General features: G+C 37.8%; 1 protein-coding gene and 1 long non-coding RNA gene across 4 annotated transcripts; both read left to right on the top strand.

The window, feature by feature from the left end:
• The first annotated feature begins 554 nt into the window (after window positions 1-554).
• LOC141442628 (uncharacterized) lies at window positions 555-17,533 on the top strand. 3 transcript variants are annotated; one of them, XM_074107653.1, is made up of 8 exons: window positions 555-717; window positions 3,118-3,189; window positions 4,327-4,492; window positions 10,648-10,883; window positions 11,159-11,463; window positions 12,333-12,525; window positions 14,041-14,207; window positions 16,711-17,533. In XM_074107653.1, the coding sequence occupies exons 2-8, from the start codon at window positions 3,131-3,133 to the stop codon at window positions 16,761-16,763; spliced, it is 1,179 nt and encodes a 392-aa protein (XP_073963754.1). In that variant the 5' UTR covers window positions 555-717; window positions 3,118-3,130; the 3' UTR covers window positions 16,764-17,533. The 3 variants fall into 3 exon arrangements, with proteins under 3 accessions (XP_073963754.1, XP_073963753.1, XP_073963752.1); XM_074107652.1 differs by lacking the exon at window positions 16,711-17,533 and having other exon boundaries at window positions 4,342-4,492; window positions 14,041-15,154; XM_074107651.1 differs by lacking the exon at window positions 16,711-17,533 and having other exon boundaries at window positions 14,041-15,154.
• Window positions 6,489-7,796, top strand: LOC141442672 (uncharacterized). Its single transcript, XR_012452959.1, has 3 exons — window positions 6,489-6,590; window positions 7,068-7,132; window positions 7,706-7,796. It is a non-coding gene; the product is annotated as an uncharacterized lncRNA (long non-coding RNA).
• Window positions 17,534-21,768: the final 4,235 nt, after the last annotated feature.

Genomic DNA, 21,768 nt, shown 5'->3' with positions numbered 1-21,768 from the left:
TTAAAACAAGTCCGCAAAGCAGACCTAAGCGGAATTTCTACTAGTGTCACAAACCGGAACCGGAACAGTCGGAAGTCTGAACAAAACGTATGATTATATTCTATTGCTATCAGCAGGGCTACTACCAAACTCGAAGTTCGTGTCGTGCGGTCCCTCTGACACTTATACTATTTAATACGAGAGCGAGAGGGACGGTACGATACGAACTTCGAGTTTCGATTTTCATAGTAGCCCTGCAGCTGTCAATCCCGTCCACAGACTACCTATATATTCTATACATACTATGGTTCTGTGGTTCTGTCGTCGAACTTTTTTGTTATTATCACACTGAAACAGAATCTAGTCCATTTACTTAGTGCACAATGAATGAGGTCCATTTAGACCGCTCCTTAACTCCTAATAAGCGGCCAGCCAACCAAAATCGCAAAATAAAAGGGAAACTGTTCAAGTCACGTTGTAAAACGTTCACTATATGTAGAACAAAGTGGCTGTATGACATTTCTATCGTCCTTGAACGCCGTCGCAGCGATCGGATTAAAAAATGTAACCAAGCTGTCAAAGTTGCGTATATAGTAGCTGTACTAATAAATATTTTTATTTTGCAAATTTCAACTTAAAAAAACATTTTTGTGTATCTAACGTTGTGTGGAAAAATAGCTGATGTGTCTATGATGTAATTGAATTGTGTAGATTGACCGTAGTTATTAGAAATCTTGCGTAAGTATTGATATTTTGTGAACTTTATCAACCGTTGTTTTGACTGTTTTCGCGCGTAAATACACCTATAAAGTCATTCCTTCACATATTATATTATTTTAAATATTTTTTCTTGTATTATCGATCCACATTTTAATCATCATGCGTCTTAATTAAAGGCGGCGAATTCTGTAAATCGAATCGCATCTTGCGATATTGGTTTGCTTGATTCTTGTTGCAATTTCGACCTTATTCCCTTATGGCATAAAGTCGAAATGGTCTGCACGACGTTTTTGAAGGTGGTGCGATACGGCGATTTTGGAATAAGGATGCGGAACGAGTTATGGTTTTAGCCGCGTTCCTTGAATGGCTTATAATTTCAAATTTTTATTTCTTTTTAAATCAGTTTTTAAATTTAAAAAAAAAACCGCAATTTGACTAAAGTAAAGTTTGAATGCCAATAAGAAAGTTTGACTAGAGTTGTTTTTGTATAATGCTATTTAATTATAGTACAGGAAATAATAAATTGACCATCTGTAAGCTTCAATAAGACTAAGTACATAACAAGTTACCAATTCATATTTCCTGGACTGTACACAATATACAAAAAATGATGATCAGGCAAAAGGCTTCCAATTAAAACTTATGAATATTGTTCAATAGTCCTGCAATGTTTTGCATTGGATTCTGTCTCATTCAACCCGTCTCCAGTGGTATCTTGCTGCTAGTTTTGGGTCATCCTTCCATCTCATCTGTTGGCATTTTTTTTTTTTTTTTTTATTTATGACGGTGGAAGCAGTCTACACTTCCACTGAACGTAGATATAGTTAGTGTTTAGTTTTTGTAATTTTTATTTAATTGTATACTGTAGTTTTTAAGTATTTTATTTGTAATTATTTTATGTTGAAAATAATACTTTCTGCCAAGTTTCTTGCGGCGCATTCTTCTTGGCAATGATAGTCTTTCCGAAAGCGCTGCAAGTTTAAAAAATTATGTGTAAAAGTGCCCATTGCGGCCTGTTTACTGAATAAATGATTTGAATTTGGCATCCTCAACCAATCAATCAATCAATCTCAATCTGACACAATGAACTTAAACTACTTTGCTCACTTGTGACCTTATGATAGCTACATAAATGCAACGAATATTTAAGCAGCTTTTCCACCTCCATGCCGTAAGAACACACAAAGCCAACTCACCACCACACTATACAGGCGCGTTTCGTACTCAACCAGAGCTCAGCGTCAGAGCCAACAGCCATTCACCGTACTGCCAAATTTTAGACCTAAATTATTTACAACAAGCCTGGTACCCGCGACTCCGTCTGTGTAAAATTATGCGATTTTCCAGGATAAAACCTAACCTATGTCTTTCCCCGGGACTCAAACTATCTGTATAGTATACCGAATTTCATCTAAATCGGTTCAGTGGCTTAGATGTGATAGTCTTGCGGGCTCATAATGTCCAGTTTCTCTACGTTCTCTGATCTATTTGAGCAATTATACAATACAAGGTGCTTCCGAGGAAACCAAAAATGAAACCACAGAAAAAGGAAACTTCAACCACAAATTCCTGAGGTCATAAGCAGTAATAGAAAGAAAGAAAGAAAAGAAAGAAAGAAAGGTTTATTTTGGCTCCAAAAGTACCACCTAAAACCAAGACTAGAACTAGCACTAAAACTATGTTACTTGGTGACACGGCAGGATACCAAAAAGGGTCTCCACTCAGCATGTGTTGCCGCACATTATGTGCAGTAACGCTGGGTTTCTGTGGGTGATAATAAATGTACATGTACCATCAGCCAAATAAGTGGTCTATCAAATTTTTAACAAGTTCCTATCAAATGAATATGTTGCTAAAGTCGTACTTTTAAGTTGACAGACACGTCTATTGGCATTATTTTTTTGTTACATGCAAACGATTATCAACTGTAGGGTGGTAGACCATATATTTGGCTGATAGTACATCATGTATGCAGCATAATTCGACCAAGGTTTATATAACATAAATTTATTACTTGGGTGTTTTAAAAAAAAAGTGTACCCATTCATTATTATTGAAATTTTGCAAAAAAATATGGTTTTTCCTACTCAGAATCAAGAGCACAATCGATTCCGAGTTTAAAAAAAATGTCCTCAAAAATAATGACAGTTCTGCGACGTTTTTTTCATACACTCAGTATGGGCGTGACAAAACCGACTCATAAAATTTTGTGTGAAAAAACAGGGTCATTTTTTTAAACGATCGGAATCGATTGTTCGCTTGATTCTGTGTAGGAAAAACCATTATTTTCCAAAAATTAAAAAAAAGGAAAGGGTACACTTTTTTTTGAAAACCTCAGGAATTCGTTTGAAGTCTTTTGGCTTCCTCGGAACACCTTATATTACTCCAGTTGTTGATACACCACTTGTTTTGTTTCAGACATATCACAATCATGGGTAAATGTTGCGTTGAGGGCTGCACCGTCGCTAGTGACGATGTAGAGTACTTCAAGTAAGTACGCGTAAATCGCTGTTACTTTTTTTTTGTACAGTCACCAGCATTAATATCTGCCACAGCGGAGCGTGCAAAAATATCTGACATGTCGTACCGGCCCTCTCGCTCTCGTATTAAATAGTATAAGTGTCAGAGGGACCGCACGACACGAACTTTGAGTTTCGTAGTAGCCCTGCAGATATTTTATGCACGCTTGTTGTGTGAGTATTGGTGCTGTGACTGTAGATATGCAAATTTACAAAAATTATCTAATTTTTTTTTTTGACAAAAATCAACTCAATACGGACTATACGGTGGTAAATAAAAGAGAGACAAAGAAAGAAGAAGTTCACTCACGAAGGCGCGCCCCTCCACAGCTAATTATCAATGTGCACGAGTAGTCGTACTTACACGTCTTAGTCTCAGTGTGCGTGACTGACGGTACGCTTGCGACTGAGGAACACGTTCGAGCTACGCACACGAACTTGTCGTACGGGTACGTTTAAAAGTGCAATTATAAAATTTGGAGGGGCGCGTCTTCGTGAGTGAACAGACCTTTTTTTTTAATTTATGACAGTGGAAGCATTCTACAGTTCCACTGGACGTATATTATAGTTAGTGTTTAGTTTTGTAACTAAGGGACCCCATACAATACTGTACTGTACTATACTGTATTATTATTATTATTATTTTGTATTTTTTTCTTTAATGGTATACTGTAGTTTTTAAGTATTTTGTTTGTAATTATTTTATTATGAAAAAATAACTTTCTGCCAAGTTTCTTGCGGCGCATTCTTCTGGGCAATGATGGTCTTTCCGAAAGCGCTGGTAGTTTAAAAACATGACGTGTAAAAGTGCCCATTGCGGCCTATTTACTGAATAAATGATTTGAATTTGAATTTCGTATTTTTGTCCCCTCGCCTCGCTAACGGGACAGAATAACAACAAGAAATAGCTGATCCAGCATCAGCAAATATTGGACATTTACCCCCTTATTCATAAAACTTAACAAGCCTATGTTAACTAACAAATGCTTTGTCCCTTTCTAACAAATACAAATGTCGAAGTGACAGATAAGGACAAACGAATTTTAGCGGCATTTTAACTAAAATAGGTTTGATTGTCGTTTATGAATAAGGGGGTTAATGTTTCCAGTCTCGCATCCCGCAGGTTCCCAGCGAGCAAGGCCCTCCGCTCCTCCTGGCTTGCGGCCTGCGGGGCTGCGGGGGACGTGTGCTCCGCGCACTTTGCGGAGGAGGACTATCAGCACACGCGCACCGGCCGCCGGCTGCGGAGCGGCGCCGTGCCCTGCGCCCGGCAGGTGGGTGCTACGGGGGCCCCCCACTCGAGGCAACACGCATTAGTCAATGAACTTAAACAATGAGGGCTGTCGCGTATGAATTCGCCGCAAGAGGCGCTAGTGTAGCGTGAGGTCTCCGAAATGTCAAATCTCTAACCAAACCACCAGCGAACTAAACCAGCGTTATGCTGAGCCGGGACCTTTTATAGCGGCAACACTTCTTAAAGGGGTTTTCCACGGGCGAGGCGAGACGAGAATTGAAATTTGTATGGCAGCGCCCGCGGCGGCTCGCGGCGGGCGAGCGAGAATGCATACAAATTTCAATTCTCGTCTCGCCTCGCCCGTGGAAAACCCTTTAAGAAGTTTGCCGCTATAAAAAGGTCCCGGCTCAGCATAACGCTGGTTTAGTTCGCTGGTGGTTTGGTTAAGAGATTTGACATTTCGGAGACCTCACGCTACACAAATTTCAATTCTCGTCTCGCCTCGCCGGTGGAATATCACTATAATTGTTATTTTCCTAACGTATAATGTGCCACTGCTGTTATTAATAAATTATTTTCGTTCTTTCTTTCTCTCATAGTTTTTGGGTGAGCTACACGGGTTTATTAAGACGACGAATTGGAATTTTGGTGAAAAACATCTAGTTTTATCTCAGCAATTACAAAACATATCAAAGTGATATTTGAAAACCTGATTCTTCATTTCAATGACTTTGTTTTCCAAGTTGCCGAAACACGATTCGTAAAATTTTATAGCACAGAAAAAAATATCAAAGATACCTCTTGTAAGACAGGGATTTGCTTGTTACAGGCAACCCAGATCAAATTAAGATTCCAAATTTCATATTTAATTAGTTTAAACCCATACTTCAACCTTCAAGTTGGATTTATTTTATTAAATTGTAATTTGTAGTTGAAACGACAAAAACCGTTTTGTCGCTTACGACATTTTAATATAAGCTAGCGCGCGCTCGTATTTTGTATGAAACCCTATGAAACCAGTCCCCTCTCAGCGCATGCCTCAGACCGCCGCCGGCGTTGTCAGCGACGGACCTATGCTAGTCGAACTGCCACGCGCCATCGATCGCATATAAAATAATACCGAGCAATAAATGGGAAAAAAATGTCGGATCTTCAAAAAGGAAAAAGAAAGGTTGTTTAATTCATAAATGTATGGTTATGATTAAGAAAAGGTGAGTAATCATTATATTTCTACAGTTCACTGGCACAAAACGTAAACAAATCGCCATGACAACGTCAGTTCTTAGTTTGTCGCCATGACGGTTCATGACATAAACTCCAATTCAATAGAATCTGACAATCCTGTAGACACTTCCAGCCTACTAATATAAACACGGGCTGCCTAAGGTTTTGTGATGTGAGTATTATTCTTTTTTGATTCCTTTTAGATGATAATTGCAACAACAGGGACATATATAATCAAGTGTGCCCACGATAGGGTGTCTTAAATATGTAGAAAATTGACAGATTCTATTGAATTGTACTTTATGACATACTAACAAAATAATATGATATTTACATCGAAAGTAACAGAGCTATATTTCCAAAATTTTTATTGATATAATGTGATATTTTGGTATCTTACGGACATTTAAAAGGCATTCGATTACGGTTTGTGCTAGTGCTGCATTCTGACGGCAGAACATTGCAGTAATATTCCCTATCTGCTTCTAGTTTTATACGAGTATAATAGGTAATACCTAAGTACTTACCTACTTTTTAGATAGGTAAGTAGGTAGGTAGGTAAGGTAATTAATAGTTAAAAATATTCTAAAGTATGTGTGTGAACCAATAGTGAACTGCAAGTACCTAAGTACGCGAAAACATTAACTTCTAAACTTTAGAAATGTAAAGGTACTGTAGAAAATCGATTTTATTCCTTTAATTATTGCAATTCAGTGTTTGTACAAAAAGCCATTGACTATACTTACAAAACTATTCATATTTCAATAAGCAGTAACACAAATAATAAAAATACATTATTATCTTTCAGGAAGCTATCATTAGAACAAAGTTCTGAGAATAAAGTCATGGAGCCGTCTTCGAATTTAGGTGGAAATAAAACAATGTCAATCGATTTTATGCAAGGGTATGTAGTGGTATGTATCCATATTAATTTTAAAGATCTACTTACTTTGAATATCAACTCAAGTTAATATCGCTTCATTTTAATTTCATTTCTTTAGAAAACGAGAAAATTCGCCTATGTATGTAGTTACAAAATGTATTTATCTCGTAAGATTTTAGTACCTACCTGGGCGTTTTCACAAAAAAGCGTATTCATTCTTTTTTTTCAATTTTGGAAAAATATAGTTTTTCCTTCTCAGAATCAAAAGTACAATCGATTCCGATGGTTTAAAAAAAAGTCCCTATCAAAAATGACAGTTTTGTAACGTTTTTTTTTCATACACTCGGTATGGGCGTCACAAAACTGACTCATAAAGTTTATATGAAAAAATTAAATACATTTTGAAAGAAAAGGTACACTTTTTTTTGAAAACGCCTACCTACCTACATAGTAATTATAGTATAATTAATAACAAATTCAAGTTTATAAATAAGAAAATTTATTTAAGGACTGCAGATAAGAATAATAAGGACCTTCTTGAAGAAACTATGTAGGTCTACACTTACAGCTACAGTAAGTATTCTTTTATTGCCAATTTTCACGTGAGCAGAATAACAATCATATTTTTTGGTTTGAAACTTGTAAAAATGTTTTTTTTTTTCTATTATAGATAGAAATATAATGTGAGAAAAATAACTCATCTCTCAACATAGTATTAGAATGCGCATCTGAAGTATCAGTAAGTTTTGTATTAACTTAAAGCCAGTAAACGAATGTACTTTGGTGTACAATAAAGAGTCGGAGTATTGTATTGTTTTGTACTTAGGTTCTAAAAAGGTTAATTTTAAAGATATAAGACAGCTTTTTTCTACTTTGCCTTTTTTTACTGTGATTTCACTGTATAGTCAGCACCCAAAGTAGCGGATCATTTTTTTACTTTGTCGTATTAGGATATTGCCAAATTTGTATGGTGTAAGTACGTTGTTGTATAACGACAAAGTTTAAAAATACGCAGCTACTTTTGATGCTGACCGTACTGATCTGTGGTGTTACGAATATTTGTATTGTACTAAAAATAACACAGTTGAACCTTAAATAAAAAGTTGACCCTTACAATATCTAGAGTAAAATAAACGTTTGTTTCAGATTGAGACCGAAAATCAAGATTTGGGGCACCGAATAATTGATTTTAATCATTTTATAATGGAACTTGTAAAACTTTCTCAGCATAAGTGTTCGTTTGATTGCAGATTAGCTATAATGAAATTAGTTTCTGAAAATCAAGTACGAGTAGGCTTGCAATCTGAGTTTTCGGTGTGTAGCTAACGTTGACAACTCAAATTATGTTATGTCAGTTTCCGAATAATAACGGTGTTAAATTTGGGTAATTCTGGGAAAATACAAACAAACATAGATGCACGGAAAAACCAGAAAAAGAGACCAGCGCTTTCCTGATTTTTCTGATCTATGTTTCAGTTTGTATTTTCGATGTGGATTTTACGGGATGATCGTAAAAGTAACAAAATTTGGAGTTGAAATAAAAAAAATACAAAAAGACTCCAAAAACCAATCTTAATTCTGGGAAGAATAAAATACAGATTAATTGTTTGGTGCCGACCGTTGCCGGCGGTGATGGCGGAAAAAAGGCCTTTATTTCTAAGAGTTATCTCCTTATATACTAGTTTAACAACGCCCTCTTCGGGCTGTTTATAGAACTTATTGGTTAAATACCTTATTGGTGAAGTAGCTTTGTTACAAATAGTTACGTAACGCCATGCAAGTGATAAATATGTATTATTGCGGCAGAGTGACCAGCTGCTTTAGATGCTGACTGTACATGCAGACTATAACTACAGAGGAGCGGTGCCTCCTGACACAGGCTTTATCAAGCTTAAAAGGAGGCTCCAGCCATTAATAAATGTCATGTAAAAGAAATTGTTATTGAAAATAAATTGTTTAAATTGTTTAAATACAGCCATTGGCAGATCTTGTAGATCTAAATGAATAAATTTAACAAACGGCTATAAATGATTGTGTTGTCTTTTAATAATGTTTGTGTAAATAATATTTTTTTAATATAAATAAGTAAAATGTAAAATATAAATACCTATGTAAATTAGTAAATAACTGTGTTAAGTGTAAATAAGTAAAATATTAATATTAAAAAAGATAAATATAAAAAAATACCTGTAAAACCGTATGTTTGTATTATTTACTTTTTGCTCTGCAGTACTTGCCTACATTTACGGCCCGAGATTTCTTATGTCTAATGGGTCTCAACCTACTTACTATCAAATGAACAATATATGGTGGCAGGCGAAATCTATAAATTTAATTTTTAATACAAGCTCTTGTCGACTGTGCTTTTTGTGGATTGTACTTGCACTGTCATCCACCCCACATAAGTACCTATGCCAAATTCCACGTCAATCAGACCACTAGAAGTGAGTCAAAATTCACTTGCAAGATTTTACAAACAACAACACAACAACAACAACACACAATACAAATATTGCAAGTTAATAAAATTTTGTAAAATAGTTCCATAAGAATAAAAAATTGAACCGACTACAAAAAAACATGAAAATAATTTTCTACCATTCAGAAATCGGTGCCTCAGCACGAGCCAGCAGGAGTGGACCTATATAGTCGTCTACCTCACCTACATACTATACGCGTATATTGTTCTTCAATTACTCCTGCTGGCTCGTGCTGAGGCACGGAGTTCAGAATGGTAGAAAATTATTTTCATGGTTTTTGTAGTCAGTTCAATTTTTCGTTTATATTTTTTTTCACGCCTTTCAGTGTAAAAGATCTAAGATACAATAGTTTAATGTCAACTGCTCGTCACCTTTTACAAAAAATTGCTTTTTCCGATGCAGAGACTTTCATTATTGAGGAGTCCTGGTGCATCGTCACCCGTTCCATTTCACCATATGCATTACGATTAACTTAAATTGCTTAGCAACTGTGTTAAAGTCATTGAAATTCAACCCGTGAGGTACTTGTTATCGAGTAGTAGCTCGGTTGGTCAAATGTGGTCTTCATCATCAGTTCCACTTCACGAAATGAAGATTTTCAAGAGCAAATGCACAAGTTACTACTAAAGATATCGAAATTACCATAGGTGTCCCTACAATATTTGAAGACTTCCCTCGATTTCCTTAGGATCCGATCATCAGATCCTGATTTGGTGCATATGGGACCTAATTGAAAGCATTACTAGACGAATGACGGAGTTCTGAGGTAACAAACATAAAAAAAGAAAATACAACCGAATTGATAATCTCCTCCTTTTTTTGAAGTCAGTTAAAAATACTCGTGATTTCATTACCTACTGCTATTTGCAAGAAAACTAAAAAAAAGTTGTAAGGGCAACTCTAAGACGTCTCTCGTCTGTTTTAGCGCGCTGTCTAGGCGCTGTCAGTGTAACATACGGTCGACTGTGACACGCAAACCACGTAAAAAATAGAGGGGTGTGAGCGGGTTGCGGGGTACAAACGCTCTGTTTTCGATTAATTGTTTAGCGATGCGTCACCTTAATAATTAGAATAATTTTGTGAATATTTTGCAATACCTGAAATTAAATGGCATATGCGTTACGGGGCAATGAATGTCTGTGTTTCTAGACAGTTTTGTCTTTCGAAAACCTTTGTCCTCTCTTTTTTCCGAACAAAACGGGACTACGCAACACTGTTGCACGCTCGATATTCTTTTGGTACGGTTTTAAGGTAAAACATAATATGAGGAGGCAGGACCTTTGTCTACAGTGGCGCCAACTGGTGAGCGCGAAAACGGTAGCCCTTATTACTTTGATCACTCGCGACCTTCAGATAGCTACGTTTATGAAAAAAATGTGTGTTCATGCAGTTATTTTTATTATTGTTTTCTTTTATTGTTTTTCTTTAAGCATTCATTCAATTTTAACAGCATAGCAATTATGAAGGGGAGGAACACTGTTTATCCTAAAAACAGGTCTACCTATTTAAGAAACAGGTTTTTTAGTTGTTAACACACCATTGTAAAGGTGTTCTTTTTGAAATAAATATTTTCATTATTATTATTAATGTTTTCTTTTTATATTGCAGAGTGCACCAAACATACAGGCAGAAAAGAATGCAGACACAAATAAAACCGACGTACATGAAAAAGATGAACAAGAAGGTAAATCCAATGAAACCACAGATAAAACTACTACAGACAAGGAAGGCACGATAGAGAAGGATAGTGAGAAAACAAAGGGTACGGAAGATATAACGGATCCAAAACTAGTTGAAACACAGGCGGGTGTCTGTGTAAAAGAAAATGGTATAAATGTAGAAATGTAAGTAGTTTGACGATAAAATAAAAAAAATTGTGCACTAAATTCAGCACATTAATATGAACTTACTAACAACACATAACATGTTGAAAGGGTGCACAAAAATAGCAATGATGATGACGAAAATAGTGTATAAGATGGTGACGGCGATAATAATAATGACGAAAACATGATGACGACGGTGATAGATAACGACGATAATGATGATGATGACAGTGACAATGTTTTTAATGAAAGTAATGATGATAATTTAAATAATCACTAATTCCCTATTCCAGCTCCCAAACCGAAGAAAAAGACATTGAAGACATGATAACCAACTACCAAATCAAGCAAACAAAGACACTTGCTGACCGCCTCAACCCTGAACCTTTAGAAGACCTGATATCTACCATCATGTCCGACCCTAAAAAACTAGATGAGTTGTCCAACAAGTTGGCCAACAATTTGACACCCAAAGATGGGGCGAACTGGGATAGTCAGGTGGCGAGCAAGTTAGCGAACCGGTTGGCAAGCAAGTTGGACAGTCAGCTAGATGGAATGCTAGAGGCAGCTCCGGTGTACATTGAAGTACCGGCTAAGGGTAAGGATTTCTGATGCTTACTAGGTATAAGTTACGTATACTATTCAGGCTCCGTATGCACCAGAGATGTGTGAGCAATGTGTTTTTCATGAACCAATAGAAACACTTCATTTACCTTGCCTCGCTCTGCTCAGCTGTTTCCACTAGAGATGTACAGTGGGGGTAGGAAAACCTTCGTCAGTTATTAAATTTATTCCTTTACAAAGTCATAGAGTCTTAGTACGTTTTGAAACCAAAGTACTAATTAGACAAGTACATATCAAATTATACTTACTTGACATGATAACAAGGGTCAAAATAGTATACACCTCTAACATTTATCTAGTTTCATATCAATACAAAACCTTTTTAATAAACAACTTCGTAAAAGATTCAATCAAATAATGTTCTATTTAACTGTCAGTGTTTGTCAGTGCCAAGGTGTAGTGGTAGGGTTGCTATGGTCACCTGATTATGTTTAGCAGGTTGACAGGTTGGCGCAGTGTGTCCTACTCAATCGGTAAAGCAGATTAGCGCTCATACTGAGCAAAGGAAAATAGATCTTAGGGTGACGAACCTTTTTTTACTCCGACTGTACAGTCAAGTGCAAAAATATGTATCTATTCGAGCCACTCAAAAATATGTTAGTACGGTCTTATTGCGTCGGAATAAGGGTCTGTGGTACTTATTTTTGAAACTTTTAATAAGTTCATATTTTTCACTTGACGTGCTTTGCTAATTTTCTTGTGTGCGTGCGTGTGTGTGTGTGTGTGTGTGTGTGTGTGCGCGTGTGTGCGTGTGTATCTGCTGAATCAAATTATTTACGCGTGCAAAGCCGCGGGTTAACACGCTAGTAACAAGTAAAAGTTAATTGAGCCCGTTTCGTCCAGAGGGCGCAGGCGCAGCGTCTCGCGCCGCGGCCGGGAGCCCCTTGGGCGCAGGCGCGGACTGCGTCATGCTGCTGGAGAGCGTGCAGTGCGACGTGGACCCGTCCAGCGTGATGCTGATGCTGAGGGACCAAGACCACGACCACGACCACGCGCCCGACACTGACAGCGACATGGAGATAACGTGCGTCGACAGGTGAGACACACTTTATGTCTCACACACTCACACTATGACTTGCAAAGTTTCGCTTTGTCTCACATAGTCTCACTATGACTCACACAGTCTCACTATGTCTGACACGGCCTCTATGTCTTATGCAATTTTACCATGTCCCACACAGTCTTACTGTGTCTCACACAGCCGCATTATATCTCACATAGCCTCATTATGTCTCACACAGTTTCACTATGTCTCACACAGTCTCACTATGTCTCACACAGTTTCACTATGCCTCACACAGTCTCACTATGCCTCACACAGTCTCACTATGTCTCACTCGACCTCTGTGTCTTATGCAATTTTACCATGTCCCACACAGTCTTACTGTGTCTCACACAGACTCATTATGTCTCACACAGCCTCATTATGTCTCGCACAGTCTCACTATGCCTCACACAGCCTCACTATGTTTCGCACACGCACTATGTCTCCACAGTCTCACGCTGTATAAACTTTCTTATTTTGTCTCACTCTGTCTGACAATGTGAAGGCTGACCAATAGATTTTCTAGGTGGCCAAAAAAGTCTGGCGGTGCTGGCCCGCTTGTTTCAAAGGTATACGAAAATTAGTCGTGCTAATAGCCGGCTGGCCGATCAACGGCGCCGGCGGGCCTGGGTTTGTTTGGCCAGCCTTGGTCTAACTCTATCTCATGCTGTCTGACACTGTCTCACTCTGTCTGACACTGTCTCACTCTTTCTGACACTGTCTCACTCTGTCTGACACTGTCTCACTCTTTCTGACACTGTCTCACTCTGTCTGACACTGTCTCACTTTGTCTGACACTATCTCACTCTTTCTGACACTGTCTCACTCTTTCTGACACTGTCTCACTCTGTCTGACACTGTCTCACTCTTTCTGACACTATCTCACTCTGTCTGACACTGTCTCACTCTTTCTGACACTGTCTCACTCTGTCTGACACTGTCTCACTCATTCATAGTCAAGGAATATTGTTGCAAACTTCATTTTAACCACGAAGGGTTCCGTATCATTATCTATACAACATTAGACATTAGCAAAAAAAACACGTTTGTGGTATGGGAGCCCCCTTAAATATTAATTTTATTTTAATTTACTTATTTATTTTTAAAGCATCTAACTGTTGCCGTTATTAATATCGAGCAAAAAACAGCAAAAAAAACACGTTTGTTGTATGAGCTACATAATCTGTGAAAATTTCAACTGCCTAGTTATCACGGTTCATGAGATACAGCTTGGTGACAGACAGACGGACAGCGGAGTCTTAGTAATAGGGTCCCGTTTTTACCCTTTGGGTACGGCACTCTAAAAAATCTTGTAATAAAAATTTAATATTAACAAAAAATATCTATTTCATAATCTATGTCATAAATATCTATTTAATAAATATCTATTTCATAAATATATATTTATAAATATCTATTTCATAAATAACTATTTCATAAATAACTATTTCATAAACATCTATTTCATAAATAACTATTTCATAAATATCTATTTCATTCTCACAGAAAGGAAGACCCAATCTCACTTCTGACATCCAGCGACGAAGACGAAGTGATAATAGAGGAGCCCCACATAGACACCGTTGAGGTGTCCGACGAAACCGACGAAGACGACAAACCTCTAACTACCCTCATAAAAAAGAAAGAAACGAAAACGGAAAAATGCGTATGGGGTATGTACGAATTCTACTGCGTCCAATGCGATTATAGAACCCTAGTCGAATCAGAATTCAAAAAACATATGTTGGAAGTGGAACATTCTAACACATTACAAATATGCCCTATATGTAGCTACACGACAGCCAGCAAAGCCCAATATTCTCGTCACAAAAGGAAACATAAGGACGAGCGAAACTTTAAATGTCACTTATGTAATTACAAAGCTAGGCATAATATGAGTTTGATATACCATTTGAAATCTCATAACGTGCCAGCGGAGAGAAGCCCCAAGTTTTCTTGTGATAAATGTGGTTTTAGTAGCCATTTGAAGAGCGAAGGTCTGAAGCATATAAAGGTATGTGTGGAGGGCATGTTGTATTGTGATTCCTGTTCGTATAGTACTAAGAGGAAAGGCGATATGAGAAGGCACAAGATGCGGAAGCATTTGATTGATGATGACGATGAAGATTTTAGAGTGTAATATACTTGTTTTAAGGGATAACCTTTTGTTCGGTACTTACAGTATACTATAACAAAAAACCGGCCAAGAGGGTGTCGGACACGCCCAAAATAGGGTTCCGTAGCCATTACGGAAAAATAATTCGTATTTTTTACGGAATCTTCCAAGTTTAGGTATATTTTATACCTTAGGCTGCTATTTAAGAGTAAAACTACTAATAATTCTCAAGCAAACTTAGCCGTTATAGTTTTCCTTGAAAGTTTGATATACTTACTACCATCCTGAATTTTTTCAAATTTTTCCACCCACCGGTTTAGATTTTAGGGGGGGGGGGGCGCTCGATTTTAATTAAATATTGCACTTTAAACTTGAATATTTCGCAAAAAAATCAATGAATCGAAAAATCGTCTTAGCAAACCCCTAATGGTTTTAAAAGATCTATCCAACGATACCCCACACTATAGAGTTGGATGAGAAAAAAAAATCACCCCACTTTACGTCTACGGGAGGTCCCCAAAAGATTTTAATTTTTATTCTACCATTTTGTGGGCATAGTTTACATATATATCCTTTCAAAATTACAGCTTTCTAGCGTCCCTGAGCAAAGCCGCGGACGGACGGACAGACAGACAGACAGACATGGCGAAACTAAAAGGGTTCCGTTTTTGCCATTTTGGCTCCGGAACCCTAAAAACAAGAATTACAAAAAATACCTGCAATTTTGAACATGAAACTACCGCGAGTCTCACTCATGTTAAATGACTTCGTACCGGATAACTCACGTCTTCAATCGGGTTCAGCTAGACATGTTTCGGGCTAATTCGTAGCCCTTCTTCCTAGGAGCAACGCGACTTGGCTGCTCTGCTCTAATCTGTTCGGTGTGCGCGGGTTGCGGCAGCCGCCGAGTCACATTGCTCCTAGTCCTAGGAAGAAGGGCTACGAAGAAGCCCGAAACATGTCGAGCTAAACTCTATTTAAGACGCGAGTTATCCGTTTCAATATTATTTAATTACCTGCAACTTTTACCTTGCAAAACCCATGCAAAACAGCTACGTTGGTTCGAAACATTTTATCGTGTTTACATATGTATGTCGTAAGATAGGACTTAGAGAGCCGGGATCCGACCGTAACATGATCAATGTGGGCATAACAAGTGGGATTCGGGCAGAGAATGAAACTATTTTGAAGAACTAACAAAAGTCCACTAATTGTGGTCAAGATAAAACCAAAACAATACGACACTCATTCACTGAAATCTTAGAAATGCAGCTATCATAACGATTCACAATAACTTAAGGAAAAGCCTAGCTAAATAATAAAGAAACGCGTAACAGTTCCTGAGACTGTCGACTCGGGCCAGACTTCTTTTACAAAACTGACAATTGACGATCGCTTTTCCCGCGTCCAGATCTCAGGCTCTGTCAAGCGCGCCACGCATGGCAACACTGGCGTTTCGTAAGTGCTATAATGCCAATCCTTAATAAGCCACACATAGTAATGACCATACAAGGACCATACTCATAATTCTACATGTATAATGACACTTTTTTTACACGGTCGCAGACAATGGGCAGGCACCCAAGAATACCCCCTTAAAAATGAACTTGTACTTGTACCATCAGCCAAATAAGTGGTCTATCAATTTTAAAAACAAGTTCCTATCAAATGAATATACAATACAATACAATAACTCTTTATTGCACACCAATACAGTAAACAGTACAGAGAACACAAGTATATACATAGAGATTTTAATATGTCGCTAAAGTCGAACTTTCAAGTTGACAGACACGTCTATTGGCATTATTGTTTTATGACATGCAAACGATTATCAACTTTAGGGTGGTTGATCACATATTTGGCTGATGGTACCTATAGAGTTCGAGTAAACTTTAGATTTGTATGAGTGTTAATCCGCAAGTTACTGGGCCGGTTTTAATCTGGAGTTTGTATGTATATTTAATATTATAAGCGTTCAAATCTGGTACAGTCACCTGCACCAATATCTGACACAACTAGTGTGCATAAATATCTGATACGACTCTATTTATTTCTAGGGCCGGAAGAACGTGTCAGACATTTTTGCACGCTCCGCTGTGGCAGATATTAATACTGGTGACTGTACTTTATTATTTTGTAGCTGTAAGACGAAATTAATGCAAAAAGAGATATCGAAAAAAAACGGGTCACTCTTTAGCGGCCCGTATTTATCCATCCGGTCCACTTGGCTCGCATAATTCTGAAAGACATAACGTAATGTTGTCATAACTATTTTTTCATCGAAACCATTAGTTGTTCAGAATTGGATAAAATACACCTAATCTAACTTATAGAATTCTATAGGATGACTATGACCAATTAAAATTTCTGAATAAATGCAGTTTCGACGGGAAAAAGTTATGTCACACAAAATTATGACAAACATTATATGACTTTAAAAAATTATGCGACTACACACACAATCGACAATGTGGCGTTATTTACAACTAGAGTGAGCTCCTCTCACTGATTGTAGAATTTTGTGTACACTAGGGTCTTGAAAAGGAGCAAGAATTAAACACAGGGAATATTACTGCAATTTTATCCCGTCAGAGTGCAGTGCACATACCATATGTTTATGGTTTATGTTTTTTGAGTATCTTAAAATTAAATGTCCGTAGGATGCCGTAATATCATTATTTCAATTATTTTTTTGGAAATAACTATCGCTATTATCGATTTAAATAAGTATCATATTATTTTGTTATTTGTTACTAATACATATATCATGATTATAGGAATCATGATATCCTATAGTTACTAATACCACCAAAATTACGTCCCTTTCGCAAATGGTCCCTTATGCAAAATACCCCATTCCCATTACGTCCCTTTCTCTAAACATCCTTTTCGCAAAATCACCCTTCTGAAAAAGCCCCTTCGCAAAACGTCCGTCTGCAAAATGTCACATTAGCAAAATGTCCCGCCTGCAAAATTCTTGTTTAAATAAAGAAATTAGGCTCTCTCTCTCATGGATTGAAAGGAAGGACATTTTGCGAAAGGGACGTTTTGCGAACGGGACGTAATTTATGTGACGGGACATTTTGCAGAGAGGTCGTTTTGAGAATGGGATATTTATAAAAGGGACCTTTTGCGAAAGGGACATTTTGCGAGTGAGACATTATGAGCCCTAACCCTAACACTCTTTGGTTATGATCTGTCATGGCGAAAAATATAAAGAGAACTGACGTTATCATGGGTTTGCGCTAGTGTCGCCCCCTGCGCAGAGCTTTGTCTAATATGCCCTATTATAAACTGAGATATGTTTATTCTAGCCAAATATCTCCCGACAAATCATCAAAAACAAACTAAAAAGATTTTACACTACAATAGTCTACGGCAGAGTGCCGTTCGCTAGTTTGCCGAGCGAACAGCGCCATCTACCGGGAAGTTGGCTAAACTAAATGTGTCAAGCGTTTTGTACACTGATCGTTCTGCTCCTATGGTTGTGTAAAATACCTGAAATCGATATGCGAAAGCTATACTCTGTAATATAATGAACATTAAAATCTACTTAAATGTACTAGAACACATTTGAAAAAAAAAAGCAAAAATGCTGGGACCGGGAATCGAACCTGGTACTACGCCAGTGCGCGCGTGCTGCACCCCTTCACTACCTCCAAGCATTTCAAAACAAAAGGAGAATGAGCAAAGTATGGAACTTGGTCTATGAGCGACCAAGGATAATTTTGATCATTCTGAACCAGAAAGTTGGATTGATTTGCATTTAGTTGGATTCCCATTATGTTGAGTCCGATTATGTTGGATTCCCATTATGTTGTGACCCATTATGCCAGCATAACCTACCTACCTTTACAAATAACAAAGTTATAAAGGTTTGAAATTCAAGATTAGACAGAGAAAGACATACTGGCATGTGACGTCACACGCCAGTACCGCCATACTTGCTGCATAGAGAAAAGCGTTTGAGAAAGAGACACGTATATAGATTTTTAAAAAAAATCAGTATAAATCCAGTTTTCAACCGATTTAAATTTTCTCTTCGCTAAACACTATCTGTATATCTATATTTTCACAATAATATTAAGATATGGCAAAATCAAGAGTTGTCAAATACCGTATTTTTACATTTGTTTATTTTCATGTAAAATCATCAAGTACTTTTGTACAAAAATCAGAAAGTACTTTTGAAGTATTCAAATTCTATTCTTTAGCAAGAAAAAAAAGACATTTGAAATATATTTTCTCTGTTAAATTTGATCATCAATTTACTTTTTTTTTTGGTAAAATGTGTCGTAATTTATATTTAAGTCCATGGATTTTCTAGTATTTGTATAATGTTAATAAAAATGTAAATATAGTTAATACTATGAATTATGAATTTATATTTAAGTGGACATTGTGTTGGACTGTAAATAGGTTGTTTGATTGGGAAATAAAAGAAGATATTGTATGAGCTGTTTTTTTATATCAACCCCTATACCCTATACGTCCCACTGCTGGGCACAGGCTTCCTCTCAGAATGAGAGGGCTTGTGTCGCCCCCTCTATGCTTCCATAAATGTCATACATATATACCTGGGGTGCTAATGGTACACAGCAATAATAAGGCGACAAATATAGCTGAAGTGTGTAAGGACGAGTTCTTATTTTGGCTTCACAAGATATGTGATAACAGTGATTCCCAACGCGGTGTGGCTGTGCCACATTCTTATCACAAGCTAGGCCTAAGGTAGCATGCTTAGCTTACGGTCGATTTACTCCGGTCTAGGCACAGCGCTATGCCCGGGTGCCTCAATGCTTAGGCAGAGAGATCCTGGGCCTACCAGTGATCTTCTGACCTATCCCGACCGATCAATAGGCTCCTGGCCGGTTCAGTTTGCCTTTGATCTGGCCTGGCACCCGCCGGACGTGGGGGCTTTGCCCCCACGAGGACCTCCACCATCCCCATAGTCCTGACCTCGGTTGCTCCATCATTACGACCGTTAATGCTGGGCAAAAGATACTTGCTCCATGTCTAGTTTATGCGCTTCGCTGTCTATGACATTACCAAGTGTACAATGTAGCGCTTACTGGACCCATGTACGGAATCTACCCTGTATTAAATTGCGGACATCCTTACACACTCCATGATCATGGCAATTAATATTACATAGCAAAACACTCACCTGAGGTTACAGCCGAGTTTCAGGAAGGAACTGACCTCTATACTAGGGCACCAGCTTAGTTCTTTTCCCTCGTTTGTTCATTGTATCGCCATTACACTATACGGTAGTGCCAACACACAATATTAGACCAATAAGGAAAGCAATGTGACCACATTAAAAATGTATTACACATACTAGGGCTGTGACACTTACCGAGTTTTATATGGCAAATCGCGCTGTGCGCGACAGCTTGGGCCGTAGTTCCCACGCGCGCCCAGTGCGGATTGGGAACTTTACACACACGATATTTTCCATCACCATAAAGCTCGTGGTAATTTTCAAAATGTAATTTCGCACATGAATCTCGAAAAACTCAGTGATGCGAGCCGGGGTTTGAACCCACGATCCTCTGCTTGAGGGGCTCTGTATGAATGCAGTTTTTCTTGTTACTAATAATAATAATAATAATAATCCTACAAAAAACTCATGTTTTATAGTTTCACATTTAACTTAAGATCTAAAAACCATATTGTAAAAGTAAATAAATTACAAGAAATGCCTGAACTAGGATTCCCTGTGTTTCAGGCAAAATAATTCTAATATATTCGGTATAAATTTAATCACTCAACCAAGTTATTCCAAATTAAACATGAAATATTGACAGTTTTCTTAAAAACTAACCTAAATTTAAAAGTATAAGCGACATTATAATTAAATTCTTACGTTCCTTATGCAATAAATATAATAAAATTACCTATAATAATGCGACTAATTTAGTGATATAAAAATAGAAATTATTTCACTATAACAGGTAACTTCTTTTGTGTCATCGTACGACATGTTAGTATGGGCACTGGAGGTCCAAAACCGATGATATAGTACGACTAAAATCGATGATATAGTTACTAAAAACAGATCTTCGTGTTTTATAGTTTCACAGTTTCCCACACTGACCGATCTAAATGAGCCATGTATTGTATATGTAGGTGAGGTAGACGACTATATTATGTACATAGGTCAACTCCTGCTGGCTCGTGCTGAGGCACCGACTTCAAACGGTTTCATGGTTTTTGTAGTCAGTATGTTTTGTTACCGGATGGCTAAGTGGTTAGAAAATCTGGCTATGAAGCTTAAGATCCCGGGTTCGAATCCCTGGCCGCTGCAGATGTTTGTTTGAATAATAAGAATGTTTGTACTTAGGTCTTGGACGTTCAATATGTATTTAAGTATGTTTTTATCTAGATAAGTATGTTACTAAAAAAAAACTAAAATAAACAAAATAAATGAAACTAATCATACTAACACTAGGAGACAGGGTATAATTTAAGTATGTTTATCCGTTGCCCAGTATCCATAGTACAAGCTTTGTTTAGTTTGGACTAGGTCAAGTTTACTGGAGCTAATTGAGAAGGCTAATTGGAAGCCGTGGTGGCCTAGTGGTTTGACCCATCGCCTCTCAAGCAGAGGGTCGTGGGTTCAAACCCCGGCTCGCACCTCTGAGTTTTTCGAAATTCATGTGCGGAGTTACATTTGAAATTTACCACGAGCTTTGCGGTGAAGGAAAACATCGTGAGGAAACCTGCACAAACCTGCGAAGCAATTCAATGGTGTGTGTGAAGTTCCCAATCCGCACTGGGCCCGCGTGGGAACTATGGCCCAAACCCTCTCATTCTGAGGGGAGGCCTGTGCCCTGCAGTGGGACGTATATAGGCTGGGATGATGATGGGATGAGGTCAATTGGTGTCAGGTGTCAACATGAGAATTTATTTTTACAGGTTTTTTTTTTTTTTTATACGACTGGATGGCAAACGAGCAAGTGGGTCTCCTGATGGAAGAGATCACCACCGCCCATAAACATCTGCAACACCAGGGGTATTGCAGACGCGTTGCCAACCTAGAGGCCTAGATACCTCACGTGCCAGTAATTTCAACCGGCTGGCCGGCAGGTTAGTTGACACTGAGCAATCAA

This window comes from Choristoneura fumiferana, chromosome 26, assembly GCF_025370935.1.
Source record: "Choristoneura fumiferana chromosome 26, NRCan_CFum_1, whole genome shotgun sequence".
Taxonomy (NCBI): Eukaryota; Metazoa; Arthropoda; class Insecta; order Lepidoptera; family Tortricidae; genus Choristoneura; species Choristoneura fumiferana.
Note: the sequence above shows the minus strand (reverse complement) of the source record. Positions and strands in the feature narration are given on the sequence as shown.

What these genes read in the sequence shown, in the direction of transcription:
- LOC141442628 (XM_074107651.1), top strand. Translation starts at nt 3,131, where the DNA reads ATGGGTAAATGTTGCGTTGAGGGCTGCACCGTCGCTAGTGACGATGTA. An exon ending in GACGATGTAGAGTACTTCAA is followed by an intron (nt 3,190 to 4,326) that starts GTAAGTACGCGT and finishes TAATGTTTCCAG; the next exon opens with TCTCGCATCCCGCAGGTTCC. An exon ending in CATTGAAGTACCGGCTAAGG is followed by an intron (nt 11,464 to 12,332) that starts GTAAGGATTTCT and finishes CGTTTCGTCCAG; the next exon opens with AGGGCGCAGGCGCAGCGTCT.